Genomic DNA, 22367 nt, shown 5'->3' on the forward strand with positions numbered 1-22367 from the left:
TTCGTTCATCTAGGATTATGTCTTTGACGTGTTGGACATTTTAAAATATTTTATTTTAGAAGTTTAAAAATGTGTACAAAAATTGAGAGAATGGATAATGAACCCCTGTGTACTTCTCACCCAGCTTCAATAATTACCCACATGTGGGCGTATGCCCATCTTTCCTGGATAATTTTAAATTCTAGGTATTATACCAGTTTGTTTATAAGTACTTCTGTGTGTGTCTAAACATTCAAATTCTTCCTTTCTAAAACCATTGAAAATATGAAAGTGTTAGTCGCTTAGTTGTGTCCGGCTCTTTTGTGACCCCATGGACTATAGTCCACCAGGCTCCTCTGTCCATGGAATTCTCCAGGCAAGAATACTGGAGTGGGTGGCCATTTCCTACTCCAGGGGATCTTCCTGACCCAGGGATTGAACCCAGGTCTCCTGCACTGCCAGCAGATTCTTTACCATCTGAGCCACTGGGGAATCCATCTGAAACCATTCTGTAACCACAATACCATTATCCGATCTGAAAAAGTAATAGTAACTCTTATTTTATGTAAAATCCAGCAGTGTTCAAATATTTCCAGTTGTCCCATGAATTTGGTTTTATACATGGACTTAATCAAAATTCAGACAAGGTCCATGCATTGATTTAAGTGGTATGTCTCTTAAATCTTAGCCTAAACCTATCCTCCTTTTTATTAGCATTTATTAAGTAAAGAAATGAATTATCATGCTGTGGAGTTTCCCTCATCCAGGGTCTGGTGATTGCAACCCTTGGGTCACTTAGCATCCGGGATTCTCTCCACTTCTCTTGGCTTGATTGAGTGCCTTGATCAGGTTCAGGTTTGAGTGAGTGTGTGGGGCCTGCTTAGGGTATCTCATGGGTGATGCTGTGTATTTCCCATGGCATCGCCTCAGGACACACACCGTCTCCTCCTGCTGTCTCTGTGATCTGAAGGTTTATCGGTGCCTGAGACACAGTGAGCCCGTCGCATCGCTTGTGTACTTCCCCATCAGCCTTTAGTCCACTGGGTTTAGCGCCCAGTGTTGGTATCACTTCATTAGGAGTTGCCCCAGGGTGGTAGTCTTGTCATTCCTTCTGTCTTGGTTAGATGGAATTATTCCCTCCTCAGCTTTGTGGTTACGCTAGAATAGAGTTTGGCCCAATAATGTGGGGTTTATGCGTGACTGTTTCCCTCTGTTGACGATTTTCAGAATAATGAGCTGTTGCCCTGGCAACTTTTGCATATGATCAATGTGTTCTTGTAGCATCATCGTGGATTTTAACATTTGGTGTGTTTCAGTCACTCATTGAAATCAGGTGTTTGTCTTTTCATATCCTAAATTTGTCCTGCCATTGAGAGCCCCCTCCAGTCAGGCTGGCTCAGATGTCCTTTTGAAATGATCCTAGCAGTCTTCATGACTCCCTTGCTGTTTGACATGGCAGCTTATTTCAGTCTGATCAGTAGAGGCTCATGGTGTATAAAAAAAAAGGTACCGCAGCCCCTGAAAAGGCCTGGGAACAGTGCCCAGCCTGAAGACGAGCACCCCTCATGCCGAGGTTGGGGCTCTCCGTACTGTTCACTTACAAGGACACGGAGCTCCTTGAGGAAAAGACTGACTCTAGATCTGGGCTAGGCAATGGGCAAGACATTTCCCTTTCTAATATAATTAAGGGATTTTCTTCCCCCCTGAACCATTTTGATTTATATTTATCTCTTTTCTGTTAAATAAAACTTTAATACATGAATGAAATTACTTTTGTGACTTCTAAACATGTGCTATCGGTTGTCTGTTATGACAGTAAAACCATATAAAAAACCACCGTGCAGTTCAGTGGCTTAAACCAAAGGGTTACAGGCGAAGACCTGACAGCTAAATGCATTTACTCCTATTGATTTCAGTGTCATCCGTGGCTGCCTTCATCTACAGTGGGCAGGTTGAGTAGGTACAGCTGAGACATGGAGACTGCGTGACTCGAGAGCTGAAAATACATACTGTCTGCTCTCTGCAGAATTCCCAGCACGGTTTAGCCCGGCACTCCAACTTGGAGTTTCTCCCAGGGCTGCGATCAAAGTATTGGCCAGGGATGCAGTCACCTCCAGGTTAAATTGGAAAGAAAGGCTTCACTGCCTCTCTGGCTGCAGCCCAGAGATCACCTTCAGTCCCTGGCCACCTGGACCTCGCCACGGGTGGCTCTCATCGTAGCAGCTGGTTTCATCGGAGCAAGGGCGCCAAGACTGAGTTGTTTTTTTTTAATTGCAATGGGATTCAGCCTGTGTATCCTCCAGACTGCACCTTGGCCAGATGGGCACTTTAGATGTATGATAGAGCCCCGTGCTCCTGTCAGTCGTATACACCAAAGACATGTCTGTGTGAACCCTGTGAACACGTTGCTCTGCTTCGTCCCTTAGGCTTGCACGCTTGCCAGGAGGAACGCGGACGTCTTCCTGAAGTACCTGCACAGAAACAGCGTGAACATGCCCGGCATGGTGACCCACATCAAAGCCCCCGAGCAGCAAGTGAAAAGTGAGTCCGCTAGGGCTCGGCTGGCCGCTGAGCTGACAGCACGTGCTCTCAAGTCTTGTCTCAGGGCTTCGTTTTACCTTTTAAATTTTTCCGGGTGTTTTAAATTTTTTTTTCAATTATTAAAGTATGATAACACATTTACAGGAGACTTGGAAGATACAGAACTAAGTTACATATAGTTCCACTGTATATTACAATTTTTTAAGTAAATTAAGACTTTTAGTTGGGGTTTCACTATCAAACTCAAAAATTTATAGAATGAAAATACAGAGAAGTAGAAGGATATAGTAGACCTGAAAAGCACTGGGCACCAGTTCAGCACCATTAAGATTTATACAGTTTTCACACAACAGTAGGATAAAAATTCTATTCCAGTTCCCACAGACTAAACTAGGAGACACTGGAATATATCCAGGGACATAAAACAAGGTGCAGGAATTTCATGGTCTAAAGGTATTGAAGTCATACACAGTCTGTTCTCTTATCACTGTGGAATCATGTTAGAAATCAGTATCGAAAGATATTTGAAAAGAACCCATTTTTTCAAGTGCAATGTGACATTTGCCAAGAGAGATCTTTGGCTTAGCCATTGAAAGCCTCAATAAAGTTAGAAGACTGAAGTAACACAGAGGGTGATTGCAGAGAAGAGAGCATGTAAATGAGAAACTAATGTCAAAATGAGAAATTAATATCAAAGATGCTTTTAAAAAAATCCATGTATTTGGAAATTAAATGTCCACTAGGGGTTCATTTTAAATGTCTTTTTAATATCATTAAAGTTAATTGTAAGTTATCTTACTTTAGTAATAAAATATTTAATAAACATAGGTTTATAATTTATTGAGTCAAGTTGAGGGAGAAAATGCAACATGTTCAAGATATTATTAACATTGACTGTTTTATTCAAAGTAAGTGAAAATATGAATCAGGAGAAAAATGAAAACCAGAATTATCTATAGGCAAATTATTTTTAAAAGTTTAAATCACAAAAATGATATACCCATTTCATTGCTACACTGTGTTACCACTTTTATATACTTAAAGCATTATTAATAAAAGCAAATTGCAGAAGTTACGTAGATGGGTATCCTTTGAGTTTAAAAATCTGTAAAAACCACATATGCACATTCGGAAATGCATCTAAAAAGACCTGGGAGCAATTATACTAAACTGTAGGTAGCATTGAGACAAGTGGAAGTTAAGGCTACTGATAATTTTTAAGCCATAGAATTCTGATTTGACTATTTTGCAATAAAAATGCATCCAAGTGATATGTCATTTTCAACTTAATCATAATTATTTCTACAAGTTGAATTGGAATAACATGGAAATGGGTCCTCAGGAAATGATGAGAGTTGTTTAAAATTACTGATACTTGGGCATTGTTCTATCAGCTTCCATCCTCACCTGAGCCTCATCGCTGCCTCGGGCAGAGGCTACAGAAATAATAGACTAGAAAAGACTTAGAGCCATTTCATTTTAAGTGGTAGGTTAATCTTTTGACAGGCTTCAAGTTTCAGTCCTAATTAGTTTCATTAAAATAGTTCACTTTTTCAAGCAAAGAGACCATAGCCATACCAACCACCAACCTGTGGGTACATGCGAATCAGGCTCCTGCTTCTCACAGCACTCAGCTGTGAGGAACTTGGTAAATGTTTGTGGAAAAGTTGTTTTCCAATAAAGTTATATTCCAGGTATCACTTATTTGATTTGCAATTCCAGTCGGGGAATCTTTTTCTAAAGTTTTTTTTTTTTTTTAATCTGTTTACTTTATAAACTTCTTGAGTAAAAACAGACTCACTGTAAAGGATTTTTAAAGTGTACATAGTTATATAAATTACCTAATTCCTTTGCCAGTGGTAACCTCTGTGAGGACCTTTGTGCATCCCTTCTCTGCGTGTAGATGGACATATGAAGACAGATAGAATCATGTGTAGCTTCAACTCACCCATCTGGCTTTTTAGTTTTTGTGGTGTGTTTTGTTTTGTTTTTTTTAATCACAATGGGACTATATTCCCCTGCAATTTTCTTCTTTCACTCAGTAATAATCTTACTCTGTATCAGAATTTAGAGATCTGTTCTTTTCATGTCCAGCACTATCCTGATTCCGTAGTTGATTTAACCTGACCCCTAACTGACGCACTCTTACGTTGCTGCCAGTTTTTGCAAACAGCTCCTCTGTGTGTCCATCTGTATAGGTCGTGTTGGGAGCTTGTGTGAGCACCATATCTGAAAGATATCTCCTGGTTCAAGGGTGTGCACACCTCGCTGTCGTTACCTGACACCCAGTTGCCATCTGCAGGGTCTGTACTCTGTTTCCCTCCCTCAGTAATATACATATTCAGGTTTCCTCTGTCCCTCCAGCCCTGGGCAGTGTGGTCCTCACCAGGAAAATGGCAAAAACTGATCCCACTGCTTGAGTGAGATGAAACGTGTGTCCGTATTTTTAGTTGGCCACATATCATTTCATAAAATCATAGCCTTCATGTTTGTATGCTTTGCTTGTTTTGCCAACAGGTTATTTGTAATTTTCCCATTCACTAGTCAATAAATTAGATCTGTGTCTCATATGTTCCCAGTAGTTTATCTGGGCTCTTAATTTGTGTAATATTTTTACATATGCGCTGTTTTATTTGATCATGACAATTTTAATTCTCATGTAATCAGATTGTTGTCTTCCATTTTCCTTTCTAGCTTTGTGCTTCTCAACTTCACATCCTTCCCTCTCCTAAGAGTTTGGTGTTTGGTTTTGTTTTTAACACCCATCATTTTCTTCTACTGCACCATTTTGACTGGTGTCTTGTTTTTGTTTCTTGGTAAATTAATTTATTTATTTTAATTGGAGACCGGCTGAAGTTCCTTGCACAGGAACATTCCCATGGTCTCAGACAAAATACCTAATACTGGTGTTTTCCCAGTGTTGTTTTCCCAGTCATCCTCAGATTTCCCACACAGGAGGCGCAGTCACTACCCCACCAACCCTGCCGACCTGAAGGGTTAGAGGCCGGCTCAGTGTCCAGTGACCTCAGTCTTAAGAGTGAGCTGGAGCGGTGTGGACAGGTGTGTGAAGACGACCAGGCAGGCAGGCAGTGTGTCTCAGTATCTGATGATCTGCGGTGGCATTTGCATTTAAAAATCTCTAAATAAAAATGACTGTCATTTCCTGGACGTCTTGATTGATGGTGGGCACCGCCGTGCGGCTTTCTCCTTGCTCTCTCAGATATCTTGAACGAGCTCTTCCAGCGGGAGAACAGGGTATTGCACTACTGGACCATGAGAAAGCGGCGGCTGGATCAGTGCCAGCAGTACGTGGTCTTCGAGCGAAGCGCCAAGCAGGTCAGTCACCCTACGGCCCCCGGCCCCGCTCCCCGTGCTCAGGCCGCCGTCGTCAGAGAGGTGGCTGCTGACCCCGCAGCGGATGGCTGATCGCGCCCTCATGACCAGATACCGCCTTGCTTTTTACTTAAGTTCATGGCCAGAAAGCACCACGGTCTCATGCACGTGTCTCACTCGCTGATTTTGACCTCAACAAGCGTGCCATTCAGCTCTGCCCAGCAGTCACCATCATGGTGATTTCAGTCCCTGGAAAAATAATACAGGGGGCAGCTTTTTATGTTGCTGTGTTTATATTTTCAAGATACAAATTCTGCTCTTCAGATAAATGGAGCTAAAGTTAAGAACTGTGGCAGCATTTCTCAGAATTCGGTAGAGTCCAAAAACTGCCGTGTCTTTGGCTGAGGCAGAGATATCGAGAGGGTGCGTTTGCCATGTCCCCCCCCTCGGAAGTCATTTGGGGATCAAGGCCTTCAGCCTTGATGGTCAGTCGTGGAAGTCATTTTAGCGTAAAGTCTCTCTGATTGTAACTCAAACGGGAAGATTCCCGTCACTTCTCTTTGGCCTTAACAGTCACATAAGAATCCGTGAATTATTAGTGCAGGGTCTGGAGGGGCAGAGACGGGGAGGGAGGGGGCTTTTCTCGGAACCCCTTGAGCCGTCTCAGTCCCCGGAGCCTCCCCAGGGCTCCTGGTCCCCGGGGACCGCACCGGACCTGCACCGTCTGCTCCATTCTCCTGAAAAGCTGACGCGGGCCTGACCCAGAGTAGTCGTCCAATCACAGAAAGATTGTTTTTCTCTGCACAGGTTTCCCTCTTGGGGAGCAGACTCTATAATCTGATAGATGTCAGTCTCTCACTGTGAGGCCTGCTGGCCAGGACTGCTTGGTGTCCCAGGGCGGGCGCAGGATTCAGGGTCCCCGGACCTGACGCCCTGACCCGGGTCCCCTAACCCGGCCTCTGCCTCATCTTAGTACTGACTTTCCAGGATGCAGTGATCATAATGCCCAGCAGGGGCAGCGAGCAGTAGTATTTTTTAGTGTTTAAAGTCCCCTTTCGTAACATTTTTAAAAATGGATTGGGCCTGATTTGATTTCTAATTAGAGACGGTTTCATCATCTTCTCTCTCAATCTTTCTTATCTCTCTGCTGAAAGACAAGGAGTCATTCATCGTCAGGGAACAACATGGTAGATAACCCCCTGACAAAGAGAAATACTGGGACGCGCTGCTGCTGTTTGCTGAAGGCAGCTCATTTGCCGAAAACTTAAGAGCACTCACTTTTTGCCACGACAGAGGACGACCATCAGCTCTGCCGCCCTGTCGGGCTGGGCTCTGCTCTGTACAGTAGCAGTAGGCTCGCAGGAACGTGCTGGCCTTGGTGGCCCCGGCCGGCTCGAGGGTTCAGGGCGAGGCCCTGGGGTTCCGGGTGGGACTGTGGCCAGTGACCGCCGCTCTGCTCTGCAGGCCCCGGGGCTCCAGGCTGCTCCACCATGCTCCTCATCTCCACCCCTGCAAGCTGGCGTTCAGTTCTGGGCTCTTTCTTGTTTCTCTTTCCTCTCTCCTTATCACGCGCTGTTGGTATCTCCCAGCCCTGACCTTCCGTTTCTGGAGTCCAGCTTTAGAGACCCCACCTCCCTCCTGTCTCCACTGTGGCCTTAACCAAAGCCAAAGTGGACCCGAGGCTCCCCGCGTGCTGTGTCCCGCCCCCGCCCCCCCTGTTTTCCCTGATTCCTGCCTTCCCCTCATCTCCCATCCTCACCCCTTCATCGGGACCCTCTACCCTCCCCTCTCCCCCTCTGAGCCAGCTAGGGAACCAGCCCAGCCGTGTCCCATCTACACCTCTGGACCAGTTTGCTAACTGGTGTTGCTTCCTTGCCAATCCCTTTTCCACGCAGCAGCCCCATTCACTTCCAGGCCAAAGTCCCAGGCCCTGTGACCCCCAAGGGCCCCCCCGTCAGCCTCCAGCCTCACCCTGCCCAGGACCCTTCCCTCCCCTCCCAGCCTTTCTCAGCCCGGGAAGCCCTCCGGGTCACCTGCCTACGTGGTAGATGCTCAGGCACCACTCCCTCTGTGAGCAGAACTGCTAGGGACCTTTGAGGGAACTGACCTCCATGATTTCTGCCTTGATTCGGTCTCAACATTGCTTTCCAGGTGGAATAGCCACACTCCGGCAAAGCAAAAGTAAATTCTCAGCCAGGATGCTTCATGGAAGGTATTCTGGGTTGTGACTTTCTTTTCACTTAAAAAAAAAAAAAAAAGTGCTAGTAGAGAAAGTGATGTTTCTGTTCCTAGACCAGCAAATCACACTGGACCCAGAGATTTTGAGGGCAGATATGAAAGCACTTTTGCTTTTATATGTCTTTCCTATAGTGTTCCTTTTTTAGATGCATATGTTTAAGCAAGTTTGATTTCATTTGCTATATATGCCCATAGAAGGGGGAAAACTGCTTCCATCTAAAAACATGAAGGAATGAGTGGAAGTTAGAATGTATCTTTCTGTTGCAGCCTGAGGCTGGCCAGCCCCTCTCTCCCCAAGGGGGGGTCATCTCTCTCCTCCATCGGGGAGGTTAAGCCTGGCCCAGAGCATCTTACATGTAATGAGGAGGCTCCTCTGTGGGACCCCCAGAAGGCAAGTGGGTGCTGCCTGAGGGCCCACTGAAGACAGTAACAAGGAGAAAGGCCTCAAGTTGCACGTTTGAAAGCTGGGCCTTTGCGCCTGCTTTCTTTTTCTTTCTTTTTTTTTTATTAGTTAGAACTCCCTAGGAGGGTTCTCAAGTCCCATGACATGAATGTCAGTGTTCAGCAACTCCAGGCTGTCCAACCTCATGCACGCCGTCTCAGTACTCTTGGGGAAGGATGTTCACTGCACTCTGACCATCCTTTAGGTCCAAGGTCGTAAGAAAGTCTTGAACTTGTTAGGCCTTGTGGATGCCCAAGTGACACAATCCCATTTTTCTAGAATGTCAACTTTTTCTTCTCCTTTTGGAAGGAAGATACACACTTGAGACTCTGGTTTCTCTTTGAGGGAGCATTTCTAGCTGGCGGGCCAGCCCAGGCCTGCGGATGTTTAAATGAGATGCTGGGGAGCCAGGCCTTGTTTCACCACCGCTGAGGCCTGAACTCTCTCCCACTCCTCCCGCGTCTAGGCTCTGGAGTGGATCCACGACAGCGGGGAGTTCTACCTCTCCACCCACACCTCCACGGGCTCAAGCATCCAGCACACCCAGGAGCTGCTGAAGGAGCATGAGGAGTTCCAGATCACCGCCAAGGTGAGCTCGCCGCAGCCCCAGGCCTGAGTGGCTGCCGGGTGTTCCCCAGATAACCTCAAGCCCCGTGTGTGTACATGCTCAGTCATGCCCGACTGTGTGACCATGGGCTATAGCCACCGGGCTCCCATGACCATGGGGATTCTCCAGGCAAGAATGCTGGGGTGGGTTGCCATTTCCTTCTCCAGGGCATTTTCCTGACCCAGGGTTTGAACCCACACAGGTTCTTCTTTACCATCTGAGCCACCAGGGAATCCTACTTTGTGTAAATAAGGTCTTTCTTAAAAATATCATTGAAGACCTCCCTTATAAGATGGAGGAATGGGCTGAGCCAGAGGGACTGTTAGACCTTAATTTAGGGATCATTCTGAGCCCTTTTCACGCTGTCCCCACCCATACCTTCATTTTTCTGCTTCCTCTTGTTCCTCTGACTTCTGGAAAGCCCCACACCTGCTTAAATTTTTCTTGCTTCTTGGTCCTTTTCATTATTCTTCTCTTATTTTCATTCCGTTTTATTTCCCAAGGTATTTTCCAAGTACTTGCTATTTTTATGGAACGCTGGTATTCCCAGCTTGACTTAGGTGGGTCCTGTGGGTGTTTCCTTGTCTTGAGCAGTGAAAACTGTTACAGTAGCATTAGGCCGGGATACAGTAGCATCACGCCTGGCTGTCCAGTCCTGAAGCTGTCTGGGCTTGATGGTTGGCACAGTTTATGTCAGTAGCTATTCATAGGTTTATACTGCTGGAGGCATTTTCACTTTCCTGCAGAATTAAATACATCTCCAAGGCATACGCAGCGTATGTAACTATGAATTCTTAAGCAAGTATGAAAGAATTCACACATCGGCATGAATATTTTCTCAATTGAAATACATATTTGCAGGGGCTAATTCCTTTTTTTAACCTCAAAACATTTTTGAGTTTTTTAGGCTTATCTTCTCAACCGGTGGTATTTTTTGTTTTTCAGAGTTTTGAATATGCATTCTTTGTACAGTTTTCAGAAGCACCTCTGTTTTGGATGATTTTAAGGTTTTAGAAAAAGTTGGAAATAAGTTCAGATTTAAGAGTAGAAAATCAGTGTCAAGCTGGGTGACAATTTTGTTTAAAGAGTAGTGTTCCTATAAGGTAAAAAGATTGATTTTCTCTGGTGGCCCTTAACTAGGCTTTGAGAACATATCAATGGGGAATTTTTAAATCATTTAGGATGACAAAAGCTACTTTGTATCATGTCGATTTGTACTTTTTCATGCTTTTTGTAGCAATTTCTGACTCTTCCCGGTAATCTTCCCTGGGCACTGCTCCCCCGGGCCCCGCCCCCACCACAAGCTGTAAATTCATTTTTCCGTTCAGCCTCTGGGTGCTGGGCTGTGGGAACCCACAGTCTCTGTTCTGGAGGAGCCCACAGTCCAGTGGGGCTCGGTAGGGAGCCTTGGCGTTCAGTGTGGGGTCACACCCAGAGGGGCCACAGGTGTGCTGAGGGGCCCCCCCGCCTGCTCAGTTAGGGGAGCTGGCCTTTGCTGCCTCAGCAGGTAAGCATCACGTCTTTTCTTTCCCTTCCTCTAGCTCTAGCACGGCTTTGGCTGTGTAATTGTTATTTTTTGTTAGTAATTGGATAATAAATACAGTTATTGTGTGCATTCTATGATTTGTATTTGTTTCTTGAGTATCCTTCGGTTATAAAGATACAAAGAAAACGCCTAAGATACCACTCAAGTAGCTTGAAGTTTTGCTCCTTTGTCCCAACTTAAATTCCCGTGAATGCTGCGCTCTGCCGGCCCTGTGTGCAGTCAGACACAGCTTGGGGGCACACACCCTGCACATAGCGGGTGTGGACGTCACCATCTAGGGTGAAGCATCACGCAGCTTCGTGCCCCCAGTAGAGGCTGGATGGAGGGGCTTTCCCATTATTCCTAAATGTTCCTTTTCCTCAAACTTGGCTTGTGGTTTTTGGAAGAATGAGCAGTAAGAGGCGTATTTTTGCCTCATATTTTGTAAAAAAAAAAAAAAAAGGAAACATCTAAAATCATAGGTGAAATTTGACCTTTGTGTTTTCCGAATAGACAGAGCTGTTTCGTCTGTTGGGTATACTGAATTCATTTTGCTAAGAGAAACTGATGGATTTTGAAAAGAGCAGCTCGCACTTTTTATTTTCTTAGCATTTTTTCTTTGGTTTCTGGCTACTTTTCTGTTTCATCAGAAAACTCCTGCTCTGGTGCTGGGAGACATCATTTAGTTTTTCGTGTTGAAGTGAGGCCCTTGCTCACCTTCTGTCCACCCCTGCCCCCACCCATGTCTTACTGTCTCCTGAGAAGTCATTTTTCTCTTGTTATATAGAAAAACCTTCTTCTTGCTCTGACATGACATCTTCCAATCCAGTAGTTACATAATTAGTATCTAACGTTTTCAGGGTTAATGGAAATAAAGCCTCTCCTCACTGTCTGATTAAGGCTCACCTTGATTCCTTGGCAACTCAAGGCAGTAATTTCTCAAAATGCTTTGCACGCACCACCTGCATCCAGGCCCTGGGTGTTTACTTAGAAGCAGATCTCGGTCCTCACCAGACACCGCACATACTGACCTGGACTTGCTAGGAGCGGGACCTGACACAGAGCATCTCTAACCATCTCCCCAGGTGGTTTTATGCATGCTGAAGTTTGAGACCCGCTGCCTTACATTGACCTTCACTATCTTGTCACCTTCTCCCCACATGGCTCCTTGATTGCCCATGTCTCCTGTGCCAAATACCTTCTTTGACCAGAAAATGTCCAAGATCATTGAATCTGCATCATTTCCGGGTTTCTGACCACCTGAGAACACCATGAATAAGGCTGTTTTGAATTTGTGGCTTAAGCGTTCAGTCTGCCTTTATTTTACTCCAGTCGCTTGATTATGCCTAAAGACAAAGTTGTTCCAATTATATTATTTGTACACTTTAAAAACAGAAATTTGCTTTCAGAAAAATCTCTTTATACAAGCAAGGAGGCTGCTGTGTCCTGCTGATAAAGGAGAAGCAGGAGTTGTTAGAAGAGGCACCAGGTGCCCCTCGGTGGTTGTCATATGCATTTATGCTAAAAAAAAAATGAAAGGGAGAAAATGACACGTATACATACAGACACTTGTTTGTATGTAATAAAATGTCCGGCATCATGCGCACGGAGTTGATACAGGCAACAGGCGTATGTGGAGTGAGAAGACTTTTCACTTTGTGTCCTTCTATGTCCTTTGAACTTTTAATTCTGTGAATTCAAATACACTTTGAATGTATACAAATTCACATACAATACATGAATGCATTTTAAAAGTATCAATTAAAATAAAAATGTAAAGTTTTATGGATTAGCAGATTTGTTCTACTTAGTTTTAAGCACACCATTCATTCATTCAACAATTATTTCTTGAGTCCATACTGTGTACCAAGAGGTGCTGTCTGTGCTGAGCTCATGGATTGCATGTTCTGATTGGAGAAACCAGTAGTAACATGATGGATAAGTAAAAATATATGCACGCATGTTAAATAATAAGAGCAAATGACAGCCTGGCGATGAGGGTTGCCATCTCTGACAGGCTGTGGCGGATTTCATCAAGAAGACTTTGACTCTCTGATTAGCATTTTTTGTTTAAATGAAGTTTATATATGGAAGATTTAGATCTGCCAGGCTTTGCCTATGGGAAATCTTCTGGTCTGCATTGAGTTTCATATAATTAGAATCAGCCTATTGGTGTCACATACAGACAACTAGTCTGTTTTGTGATGTATTTTTGACATATGTGAAAATCTTCCTTTGGTTTCTTGGTGGTTTTTGTTTTCTGTTTTAATGTAGGCAGATTGTCTCTTTTTAGCTTTACTTCTGTGTCCCCACCACTTAAAACATGAAACCAATTTCTTAACCCCTTAAAGAGACACAATGGCCTTTAGACAACACGGGTCTGAACCGTGTGGGTCCACTTACACCCAGATTTCTTTTGACAAGTAAGAACTACAGTAGTGCGTGATCCCAGCGAAGCCTAGGGTGTGGACCACTGGGGCAGTGGTGTGAGAAGTGAGGCAGGAGGCAGTGCTCAAACCCCTGAATTCAGTGGTGAGCTGTTTGCAGTGCCCTCCACTGCTATCATTCATGATATCATGCCTTCCACACAAGATGAAGGCCCCAGGAACTTTTAGAGTACTGTCAGTTCTGCTCAATTTCTCCATAAACAGCTTTTATATAATTCACAACAGTGATTTTTTTTCCCCACAGAGACAGTAATGTCCCTTGAGTTCACTTTTCATGTGGCTGTTTGTTTTGTTTTGTTTTTTTGTATATTACATATTCACGCCAGTTAAAAGTAACTACTATGCCTATTAAAGTTACAGGTGTATATACACTTGCATAAAGGCCCCAATGTTAATTTATTATCTCAATAAATATTTGGTAAATGTCCTCCATGTATCAGACACAGAGAAGGCCCTTGAAATATTAATGAGTAAAGCAAGCAAATGTCCCTGACTGCTGGTGGGTGCATTCTAACCAGGAGAGAGACGGTGATCTTAGCAAGTAAATTATACCTCCTTGGAGGCTGATGCTACAGGGCGGAGCAGAGCAGATGGGGAGAGAGTGCCTGGGGCAGGGAGGTGAGCTGCAATTTTAAGAGAGTCAGGGAGGCCAGTTAAGAATGGCTTTTATTTGAGCAGAGACATGAAGGAACCACAGAGCTGTCCAGGGGACCAGCTTTCCAGGCCAAAGGGGCCGTGGTGCACAGAACTGAAGGCCGGCAAGCCTTGGAAGGGTGTTGGGCACGTTGGACCCTATGGGGGAGCCCACCGGAGGCCCAGGACGTTCATGTAGAGTCTAAGGCTGTTGACAGCTGGCTCTGCAGGCTGCCTAGTGAATTCTGCTCAAAAACTTTTATTGTACAAACTGAGATAGTTTATCCAGGTTTTGAACCCTGACCTTCTTCCTTTGGGAGACTTTTAAAGTCAACTTCCTGAATGTTAGGCTTTCACCAGAAAATCTTTATGACTAACTGAGAAAAGCAAGGTTCCATAGCAGAAGAGTAACCGGAGTCATTTGAAATGCCAGTGGGGCTGTTGAAGGAAGCCGAAGCAGTGATAATAAAAGAAGTGGTAACGACAAAGGATATAAGTCTAGTGATAATAATAAGTGTAATAGTAAATGCAATGAATGTGACAGAATATCTGTTGAAAAATCAGATTTGAGTTACTGCATGTCTATATATATGTTTACATGTGTGTGTGTGTGTGCATGCGTGCATGCTTAGTCATGTCTGACTCTGTGACCCCATGGACTGTAGCCCACCAGGCTCCTCTGTCCATGGGATTTCCCAGACAAGAATACTGGAGTGGGTTGCCATTTCCTTCTCCGGGGACTCTTCCTGATCCAGGGATTGAACCTACATCTCTTTGTGTCTCCTGCACTAGCATGCAGATTCTTTACCATTAACCCACCAGCGAAGCCCATATTTTATATATATAGAGAGAGAAGGAGGGAGCGAGGGAGAATGCTTGTTTTATGGTTATCCTTAAATTTAAAAAGGAAAAGTTATCCTTCACTTAAAGATCTTTCCTATGTGCACATGAAGAGTGGAAAAGTGAAAAGTGAAAGTCACTCAGTCATGTCCACCTCTTTGTGACCTCATGGACTGTAGCCCACCAGGCTCCTCTGTCCATGGAATTCTCCAGGCAAGAAGACTGGAGTGGGTTGCCACTTCCTTTTCCAAATGTGTATATAAAATGAAATAAATTTACTTTGGAGAGAGAGTTTTCACACGGGGAGCAAGTTTATAAAATACCTCTGTGAATCAGCTTCGTGGTGGTGACTCCTCCTGCCTTATCTCCTGAGAATTAAAGAAGAAACGAGCATGGGGCATGGTGCTTCTTCAGGCGGTTGGTTAGGTGCCTGTGGCTTGGGGGAGGCGCCTTGGCCACACAGGCCGCCTGAGGAGGAGGAGGAAAATCCCCGATGGCTGTTGCCCTGAACAGGCCTTCAGTCTAACTGGGGACACAGGCTAGACAAGCATGAGGCGAGGGTGTCTGTCCCCAGCACCTGCAGCCTTCACGGAAGGAGGGTCGGACTGCGGACACCACCCCGAGTCAGTCTCCGCCTGCTCAGTCTGCGGGGTCTGGGCATCCACCAGGTGAAGACACCGTCCAAACAGAGCCCAGACTTTTCCTCGCAGTCATGAAAATGCCATTCGCTGAGGAGAGAGCCGAGCCCGGGGAGCCAGTCTAGGGACGGGGAGGTGAATTGGTGTGGACTTGGGGTCTCAGCCTGAGTGTCTTTCCCCAGTGTTCGTTTTCCTGTCCAGAGCTCAGAGTTGTAGGCCAGTTGCCGCTGTGTTTCTGGCTGCCGGCAGTTGAACTCATTTGCTTCACAATACTTTTCCTGTTGTTCTTTCGCAGCAAACCAAAGAGAGAGTGAAGCTATTGATACAGCTGGCCGACGGCTTTTGTGAGAAGGGGCATGCCCATGCGGCAGAGATCAAAAAATGCGTCACTGCTGTGGATAAAAGGTACAGAGACTTCTCTCTGCGGATGGAGAAACACCGGACCTCTTTGGAGAAAGCTCTGGGCATTTCTTCAGATTCCAACAAATCGGTAAAATTGCTTTGTGCCAGCGGGATAAATTACCATCTGCGTCTTCGTGTCCTGCTTGTTGATTTAATTAACAGAGGTGCGCTGCCTCCCTTATTCCACAGAGCAAAAGTCTTCAGCTGGATATCGTTCCGGCCAGTATCCCCGGCTCAGAGGTGAAACTCCGAGATGCCGCCCATGAACTTAATGAGGAAAAGCGGAAATCTGCCCGCCGGAAAGAGTAAGCTAGCCTTGAAGAGCCCGCCAGGATTCACTGAGGAAGTGAAGGAAATGTCACTTGGACAAGCATGCTTGCTTCTGTGTGTGCTCTGAAACCAAACGGCATTAATCCTTCTCGTTGCTCTGAATGTGCTTCATTTTTACAGCAAGAACGACCACTGGGCCCACTGCCCCCACGTCAGCTGGTTCGGACACAGTGTCTTATCTTTATCCCTGTGCCCCGTCTCATGGGGCTGACAACTTGCTCCACTATTGTTTGTCATCAGTAGGTCACGAGTGATAATACTGGGGAGGAGAAATTAATAATACAAGTGCTGAAGTTTGAAAGTTGGCAATTAGTAAACTCTGCTGAGTATTAATAGAGACCAAAGATGGCTCTCAACCAGCGGTTCTCTGTCGGGGCCAGCTGTGTCCCCCAGAGGGACACTGGGCAGTATGTGGAGACGTTTGGGTTGTCAGCTAACGGGGCAGGGGAAGCACTACTGGCATCCTGGGGGCAGCGACCAGGAGTGCCGTTCAGCGTCCTGTAGTGTCCAGGCCAGCCCCCAGCAAGGCATTGTCCAGCCCCAAACATCAGCGCTGCCAAGTTGAGAAACCCTGATCACTGGGTACCACAGCAAAATTTTTTCTGAAATGTTTTTTTTCCTTTGACCTGCTGATTGGGCCCTGTTATTCTTCTACGCATTCTTGTTGTAATCTTCCAGAACACATCACTGGCTAATGCTTTTAAAGGCACCTTATTATTTCATAAACCCTAAAAGTGAATAGTTAAAATGAGCCTGTGTCCTGACTGTGAGTTAAACGATCACCTGTCTCCCTCTGCTTTAAGGTTCATAATGGCTGAGCTGATTCAGACTGAGAAGGCTTACGTGAGAGACCTCCGGGAGTGTATGGATGTGAGTTTCTTGCTCATTTGGACGGGACACGTACAGTCTCGCTGTTTATTCTTGTATGTGCTCAGTCACTTCAGTCGTGTCTAACTCTTTCTGACCCAGTGGTCCGTGGGAGATGGCCGGGCTGTTTATTCTTACCTGTTTAATTCTTACAGTGGTCGTCCGTTTGGTGGTTGTTTTTGAGATTGAAAGTGTGCACAGGTGGCCCTCCGTGTATGTTTCTGCACTTCTCTGAAGTTCCAGGCGTGTTTCGCTCATTACAGAGATGATAACAGCACTAATCCTCTTGTTTCATGTATCACATGATGGCCTGGCTGACATTCTCTCTGTAGAATTTTACAGCAGCTTCAGAGAGACACGCCTACCGATTACGACCAGTCGCTGACGCTCCGTAGTTTAACGGATCTCCCTTGTACCTTGAGGAGCAGCTTAATCCCCAGATTTGAAGCTGGGAGTACATTTAGAGCTGAAAAGAATAGATGGTATGCTCAAATATTAATAGCAACTGAGACTTGTCTTAGTTTCTCATGTTGCTTTGTAAGAGGTTCCATTCTTAAGATACACTTTTAGTTAGACATTAACTCTGGGTGTGTATTGATGGAGCACAGAAGTAGCTGTTCCTTGGAGGTGTGCCCTGGGTTTTTGTCCAACCCTCTTTGTTTCCCTCCTGGCCAGACCTACCTGTGGGAAATGACCAGCGGCGTGGAGGAGATCCCCCCAGGCATTGTGAACAAAGAGCTCATCATCTTCGGGAACATGCAGGAGATCTACGAGTTTCACAATAAGTGAGTGGCTTCATCTGTAGGGGCCCTGTTAGCAACTCTGGAAGTCTAGGTACTGTGCCGAAGTGCCATGACAAATACAAGTTTCTAGTCGAATACACACAGATTCCAGGGATTCTGTTGGAATTTGAAGGAAGTCTGCCAGTCTTGCTTCAAGGACAGAGATTCTCGAGACTGTTTTTAACAGACCCTCGGCTTTCTGTTTGAATTCACTCTTTATAGAAATGAGATTCAGAAAGCCAGAAGCTGTTTTGTAGGCACACTCACTGCTCTCGACCCATATCATCAGCTGCCCCGTCAGTTACTTCTTAGGGTTCAGAGAAAAGACTGCCCTCCACGGGCTGCTGACTGGTGTTTTTGGTCTTTCCTAATAAGGAAGAAGGATCTGAGGACAGCAGATGTGTAGTGTGACCAAAGTAAAGTGCGCTTGCCACTGGCCAGAGGAGGCACGTGGTTTTATTTTTAAGGTCAAAAAAGGAGGAAAAAAAGAAAAGACGGCAGCAACATCTTTAGGTGGAGTCTGTGCACCCCAGATCGCCCGGGAAAAATGGTGCTTGGCCAGAGCCGGCGGGGTCTTCCTCTGCCCCCCATCCCACAAGACACGAAGACCTAACTAGTTTCTCTGGACTGAGTGCCCCCTAAATTTTATCCTTTGCTACTAAACATGTCAGGCTTCCCAGGTCCATGGAATTCTCCAGGCTAGAATACTGGTGTGGGTAGCCTTTCCCTTCTCCAGGAGATCTTCCCAACCCAGGGATCAAACCCAGGCCTCCCGCAGATTCTTTACCAGCTGAGCCACAAAGGAAACCTGGAAAGTATCTGAAGGCTAAACTAATGAATTGTAGAAAGTCACAGTAATTTACCCCAGTTCATAGCACTTGCTGCACATTTTGTTAAACTAAAATCTAAATGATACAATTTTCACTCCTTTTGGCTAAAATGATGCAATTCAGACATTGCCTGAATTCCTGGTATGCTTGGTCTTATTCCTGGCATATCTCACTCGTAAAATGTTTTAGGACACCTTAATAATATAATACCATTTTTACTCTCTGCAGCATATTCCTAAAAGAGCTGGAAAAATATGAGCAGTTGCCAGAGGACGTGGGACATTGCTTTGTAACCTGGGTAATGAAACCTCAGCAACTTGTTCTGTCACTACTGTTTGCTGGCTTTGAGGGATGTTAGAAGGAACACTGTCCACTTCTCAAATGGCGTCCTTTTCTCCTGGTGTCTGCAGACAGAAAAGCAGACTTTACCCCCAAAAATGACGTTCTCCAGCTAGTTATTACTGTGGGACCAGCTTTTCATCGGCAGTAGTGCTGGCTTGGTCCAGGAGGTTGAGTGAATATGCCAGGCCTCTGCATGGCCCTGAGGATTCCTGTGTAACATGAGTGCTCAGCCCTGCCCAAGGGGGATTGTCGGGTCAGGAGGAAGGGAGGCAGGCAAGTGACCTGGTGACCAGGCCCTGCCGTCTAAGTGTGACACTCAGCTTTGCATGCACTGTTGTAGGAAGAGAGGCCGGGGCTCCGTCCTGACTCGCTGGGCCAGGGGAGGTTTCTGGACATGTGTCCTGTCGCAGGACATGTTTCTTATTTTAATATCTTTAGAGAGCTTTTTAAACTGGGGGCTTGAATTTCACTTATACACACGGCTTCTTTTCTACATAAAAAGTTGTCATAATTTGACTTTGCCATTTGAAAGGGATATTACTCTAATTTTCTTTTTGTTTATAGGCAGACAAGTTTCAGATGTATGTCACGTATTGCAAAAATAAGCCTGATTCTACTCAGCTGATATTAGAGCATGCAGGATCCTACTTTGATGTAAGTAAAAGATTACTAAAAAAAACCTGTGGTATTTTCTAAGTTGCTTTTGGTGTACGTTAAATGTAGGGTGACTCGTAACTTTCACCTAATTAGTATATCACTTTTATTTATCACATTTAAAATGGAATATTCTTATACTTACGTTTTTAAAATATTTTTCTATAGTACTGCAAGCTGTATGTACTATAAAAATTTCAGACTATAATATGCACATATGTATGTATGTCTTTACTTACAATTTACACACACTCACTAGTTTTTTATTTGTCATATTGTATATATGAGTATAAACAATGAAACGAAGCATCTTTTATCCTCTATAAAACAAAAATAATTTTGAATATTTTTAATCACTTATTTTTCCCATTTCAATTTCATGAGGTACTTAATTTCCAAAAGCAGCCTACCAGTAAAATTTTACAAATGGCACTGTAACAACTCAGACCATTGGGAGGTTCATTAATTATATTCTCATGGGTGTAAACATAGTTTGTTTCACTTTTGGAAAGACTTTACAGAGACATTATTTAGAACAAAAAAGGATGGAGTCTTATGATACATAAAGTGATTGGGGGGATTTCCAGAACATAGTCAGATGTGCCAAATACATTTTGATTAAAGATAAGGTACTTTCGAATGTTAGATGTAATTTGGTGTGAGTCCATGAGGTTATTAGACTTGTTCCCATGCTCACATTTCTTCATGGCCTCCTGTGATCATCTGCTCTTCTCCGAAAGTCTGGGAAATTAGAGTAAACTCTAGCTTCTGTCTGTGAAGTAGAGCCCTGGCTGTAGGTGGCCCCCTCTTAGTTGTCATGACCGTAGTTACACGTCCCTGGCTGGGTGCATAGGAAGCCCACTCTCAGCCCAGGGTGGCCCTTTCTTTCCAGTATTTCACATGACCCTGGGCCTTTGCCATTATGTGAAGCCCACCACGGTGGCCCTGTGCAGTTAGAATTATTTAAGGCCTAAGAAGCAATGAGAGCGTGTGGCACACATAATGTTCAATAATGTTCAGCGTCGGTCATTTAAAAACCCTGCAGCCTAAGGAGGAAGCCAAGAGCTAAGAGATTGGAAATACAGTAGGTTGTTGTGAAAACGAGAGCAAACGGGAGAGAGTTCCTTATAGTGAGGGTGAGGGAAGCCTGCAGTAGAGAGGGCTGGGGATGTGGGCTGTGACGAAGGTGCACACGTGGCTGGAGCTTCAGGAGCTATAGCCAGAGAGTCTGACCGCTGGGTGATGCAGTGACGGCCCAGGGGGGCGGGGCACAGTGACAGGCAGGGGGGTGGGCTCAGTGACGGCCCAGGGGGCGGGGCACAGTGACAGGCAGGGGGGCGGGCACAGTGACAGGCAGGGGGCGAGGCACAGTGACAGCCATGGGGGTGGGCTCAGTGACGGCCCAGGGGGCGGGGCACAGTGACAGGCAGGGGGGCGGGCACAGTGACAGGCAAGGGGGGGAGGCACAGTGACAGCCATGGGGGTGGGCTCAGTGACGGCCCAGGGGGGCGGGCACAGTGACAGGCAGGGGGGGTGGGCTCAGTGACGGCCCAAGGGGCGGGGCACAGTGACAGGCAGGGGGCGAGGCACAGTGACAGCCCAGGGGGGCGGGCACAGTGACAGGCAGGGGGGCGAGGCACAGTGACAGCCATGGGGGTGGGCTCAGTGACGGCCCAGGGGGGCGGGGCACAGTGACAGCCCAGGGGGGCGGGCACAGTGACAGGCAGGGGGGGTGGGCTCAGTGACGGCCCAAGGGGCGGGGCACAGTGACAGGCAGGGGGCGAGGCACAGTGACAGCCCAGGGGGGCGGGGCACAGTGACAGGCAGGGGGCGGGCACAGTGACAGGCAGGGGGGTGGGCTCAGTGACGGCCCAAGGGGCGGGGCACAGTGACAACCCAGGGGGCCGGGCACAGTGACGGCCACGCAGGGGCGGGGTGTAGTGACGGCCCAGGGGGGCAGGCGCAGTGACGGGCACAGTGCCGGCCATGGGGGGCGGGCACAGAAATGGCCACGGGGGTGGGGCGCAGCGACAGGCACAGTGATGGCCAGGGGGGTGGGGCGCAGCGATGGCCCAGGGGTGTAGGCGCAGTGTTGGCCACGGGGGCGGGCTCGCGAAGGGTGGGTCTCCCTGCTTGACCTCTGCACATGAAGGCTTTGTAGTGCAGGGGAGACACTGTGTCTTCAGGGCTCAAAGTGATGATTGAAACTTGTTATTTTTATGTTTTGTTTATTAAAAGAAGCAATAGTAATTTCTACTTTATATTTACAGAAAAAGTAGTTTGTGTGATTTCATCATGGGGGTAAATAATGTAAATTTTTAGTTACTCCTGTCTGACCTCCCAGTGGTGTGTGTATTCTTTTTTGAATACAGGAAATACAGCAGCGACATGGATTAGCCAATTCCATCTCCTCCTACCTTATTAAACCGGTTCAGCGAATAACAAAGTATCAGCTCCTTTTAAAAGTATGTATGAAGCATCTTAAACCTGCAAAATTTTACACATAGTGCCTTACTATTTTGACATTGTTTTATTTATATGAAGAATCCTGAGTTTCTTAAATAACATCTAGCAAATTTATTTTTTGATTAATTGCCATTTTTTGCCCTGACTGATTTCTCAGTGTATCAGGTAAGTAAGAGTATATTTCTTAATTATGCACCTGAACTTTGCTGACTGACCCTAGTCCCTAACATAAAATTGAGAAAGGAAAGAGAAATTGTCAATTCTGGATGATTTAGTGCCATTGCTATGATTTCTGTAAAACTGACCTTGCTGTTTTCTGGTTATGAATGATTATAATTAAAATCACACTTGTAAAAACCAAATAATAATTAGTTTTGACAATAGAATGGTAAAAAAAAAACCTTATAATTTGTGGTAAGAGATGTTACAGAATTTATTGTATATAATCGACATTTTCTTGACTACAAGAAA

At 45.6% G+C, this 22367-nt stretch overlaps 1 protein-coding gene across 4 annotated transcripts in view; it reads left to right on the top strand.

Annotated features, from left to right (window-relative positions):
- TRIO (trio Rho guanine nucleotide exchange factor) overlaps positions 1 to 22367 on the top strand; it is a 355050-nt gene that overhangs the window by 222176 nt on the left and 110507 nt on the right. For all 4 annotated transcript variants that reach the window (XM_070476498.1, XM_070476500.1, XM_070476499.1 and 1 more), the window contains exons 19-28: positions 2406 to 2520; positions 5741 to 5856; positions 9000 to 9122; positions 15519 to 15713; positions 15815 to 15930; positions 16759 to 16825; positions 17498 to 17607; positions 18663 to 18732; positions 19341 to 19430; positions 21803 to 21895. In XM_070476498.1, coding sequence (XP_070332599.1) covers positions 2406 to 2520; positions 5741 to 5856; positions 9000 to 9122; positions 15519 to 15713; positions 15815 to 15930; positions 16759 to 16825; positions 17498 to 17607; positions 18663 to 18732; positions 19341 to 19430; positions 21803 to 21895 — 1095 coding nt within the window. The remainder of the gene's footprint in view (positions 1 to 2405; positions 2521 to 5740; positions 5857 to 8999; positions 9123 to 15518; positions 15714 to 15814; positions 15931 to 16758; positions 16826 to 17497; positions 17608 to 18662; positions 18733 to 19340; positions 19431 to 21802; positions 21896 to 22367) is intronic.

This window comes from Odocoileus virginianus, chromosome 14 (assembly GCF_023699985.2).
Source record: "Odocoileus virginianus isolate 20LAN1187 ecotype Illinois chromosome 14, Ovbor_1.2, whole genome shotgun sequence".
Lineage (NCBI taxonomy): Eukaryota > Metazoa > Chordata > Mammalia > Artiodactyla > Cervidae > Odocoileus > Odocoileus virginianus.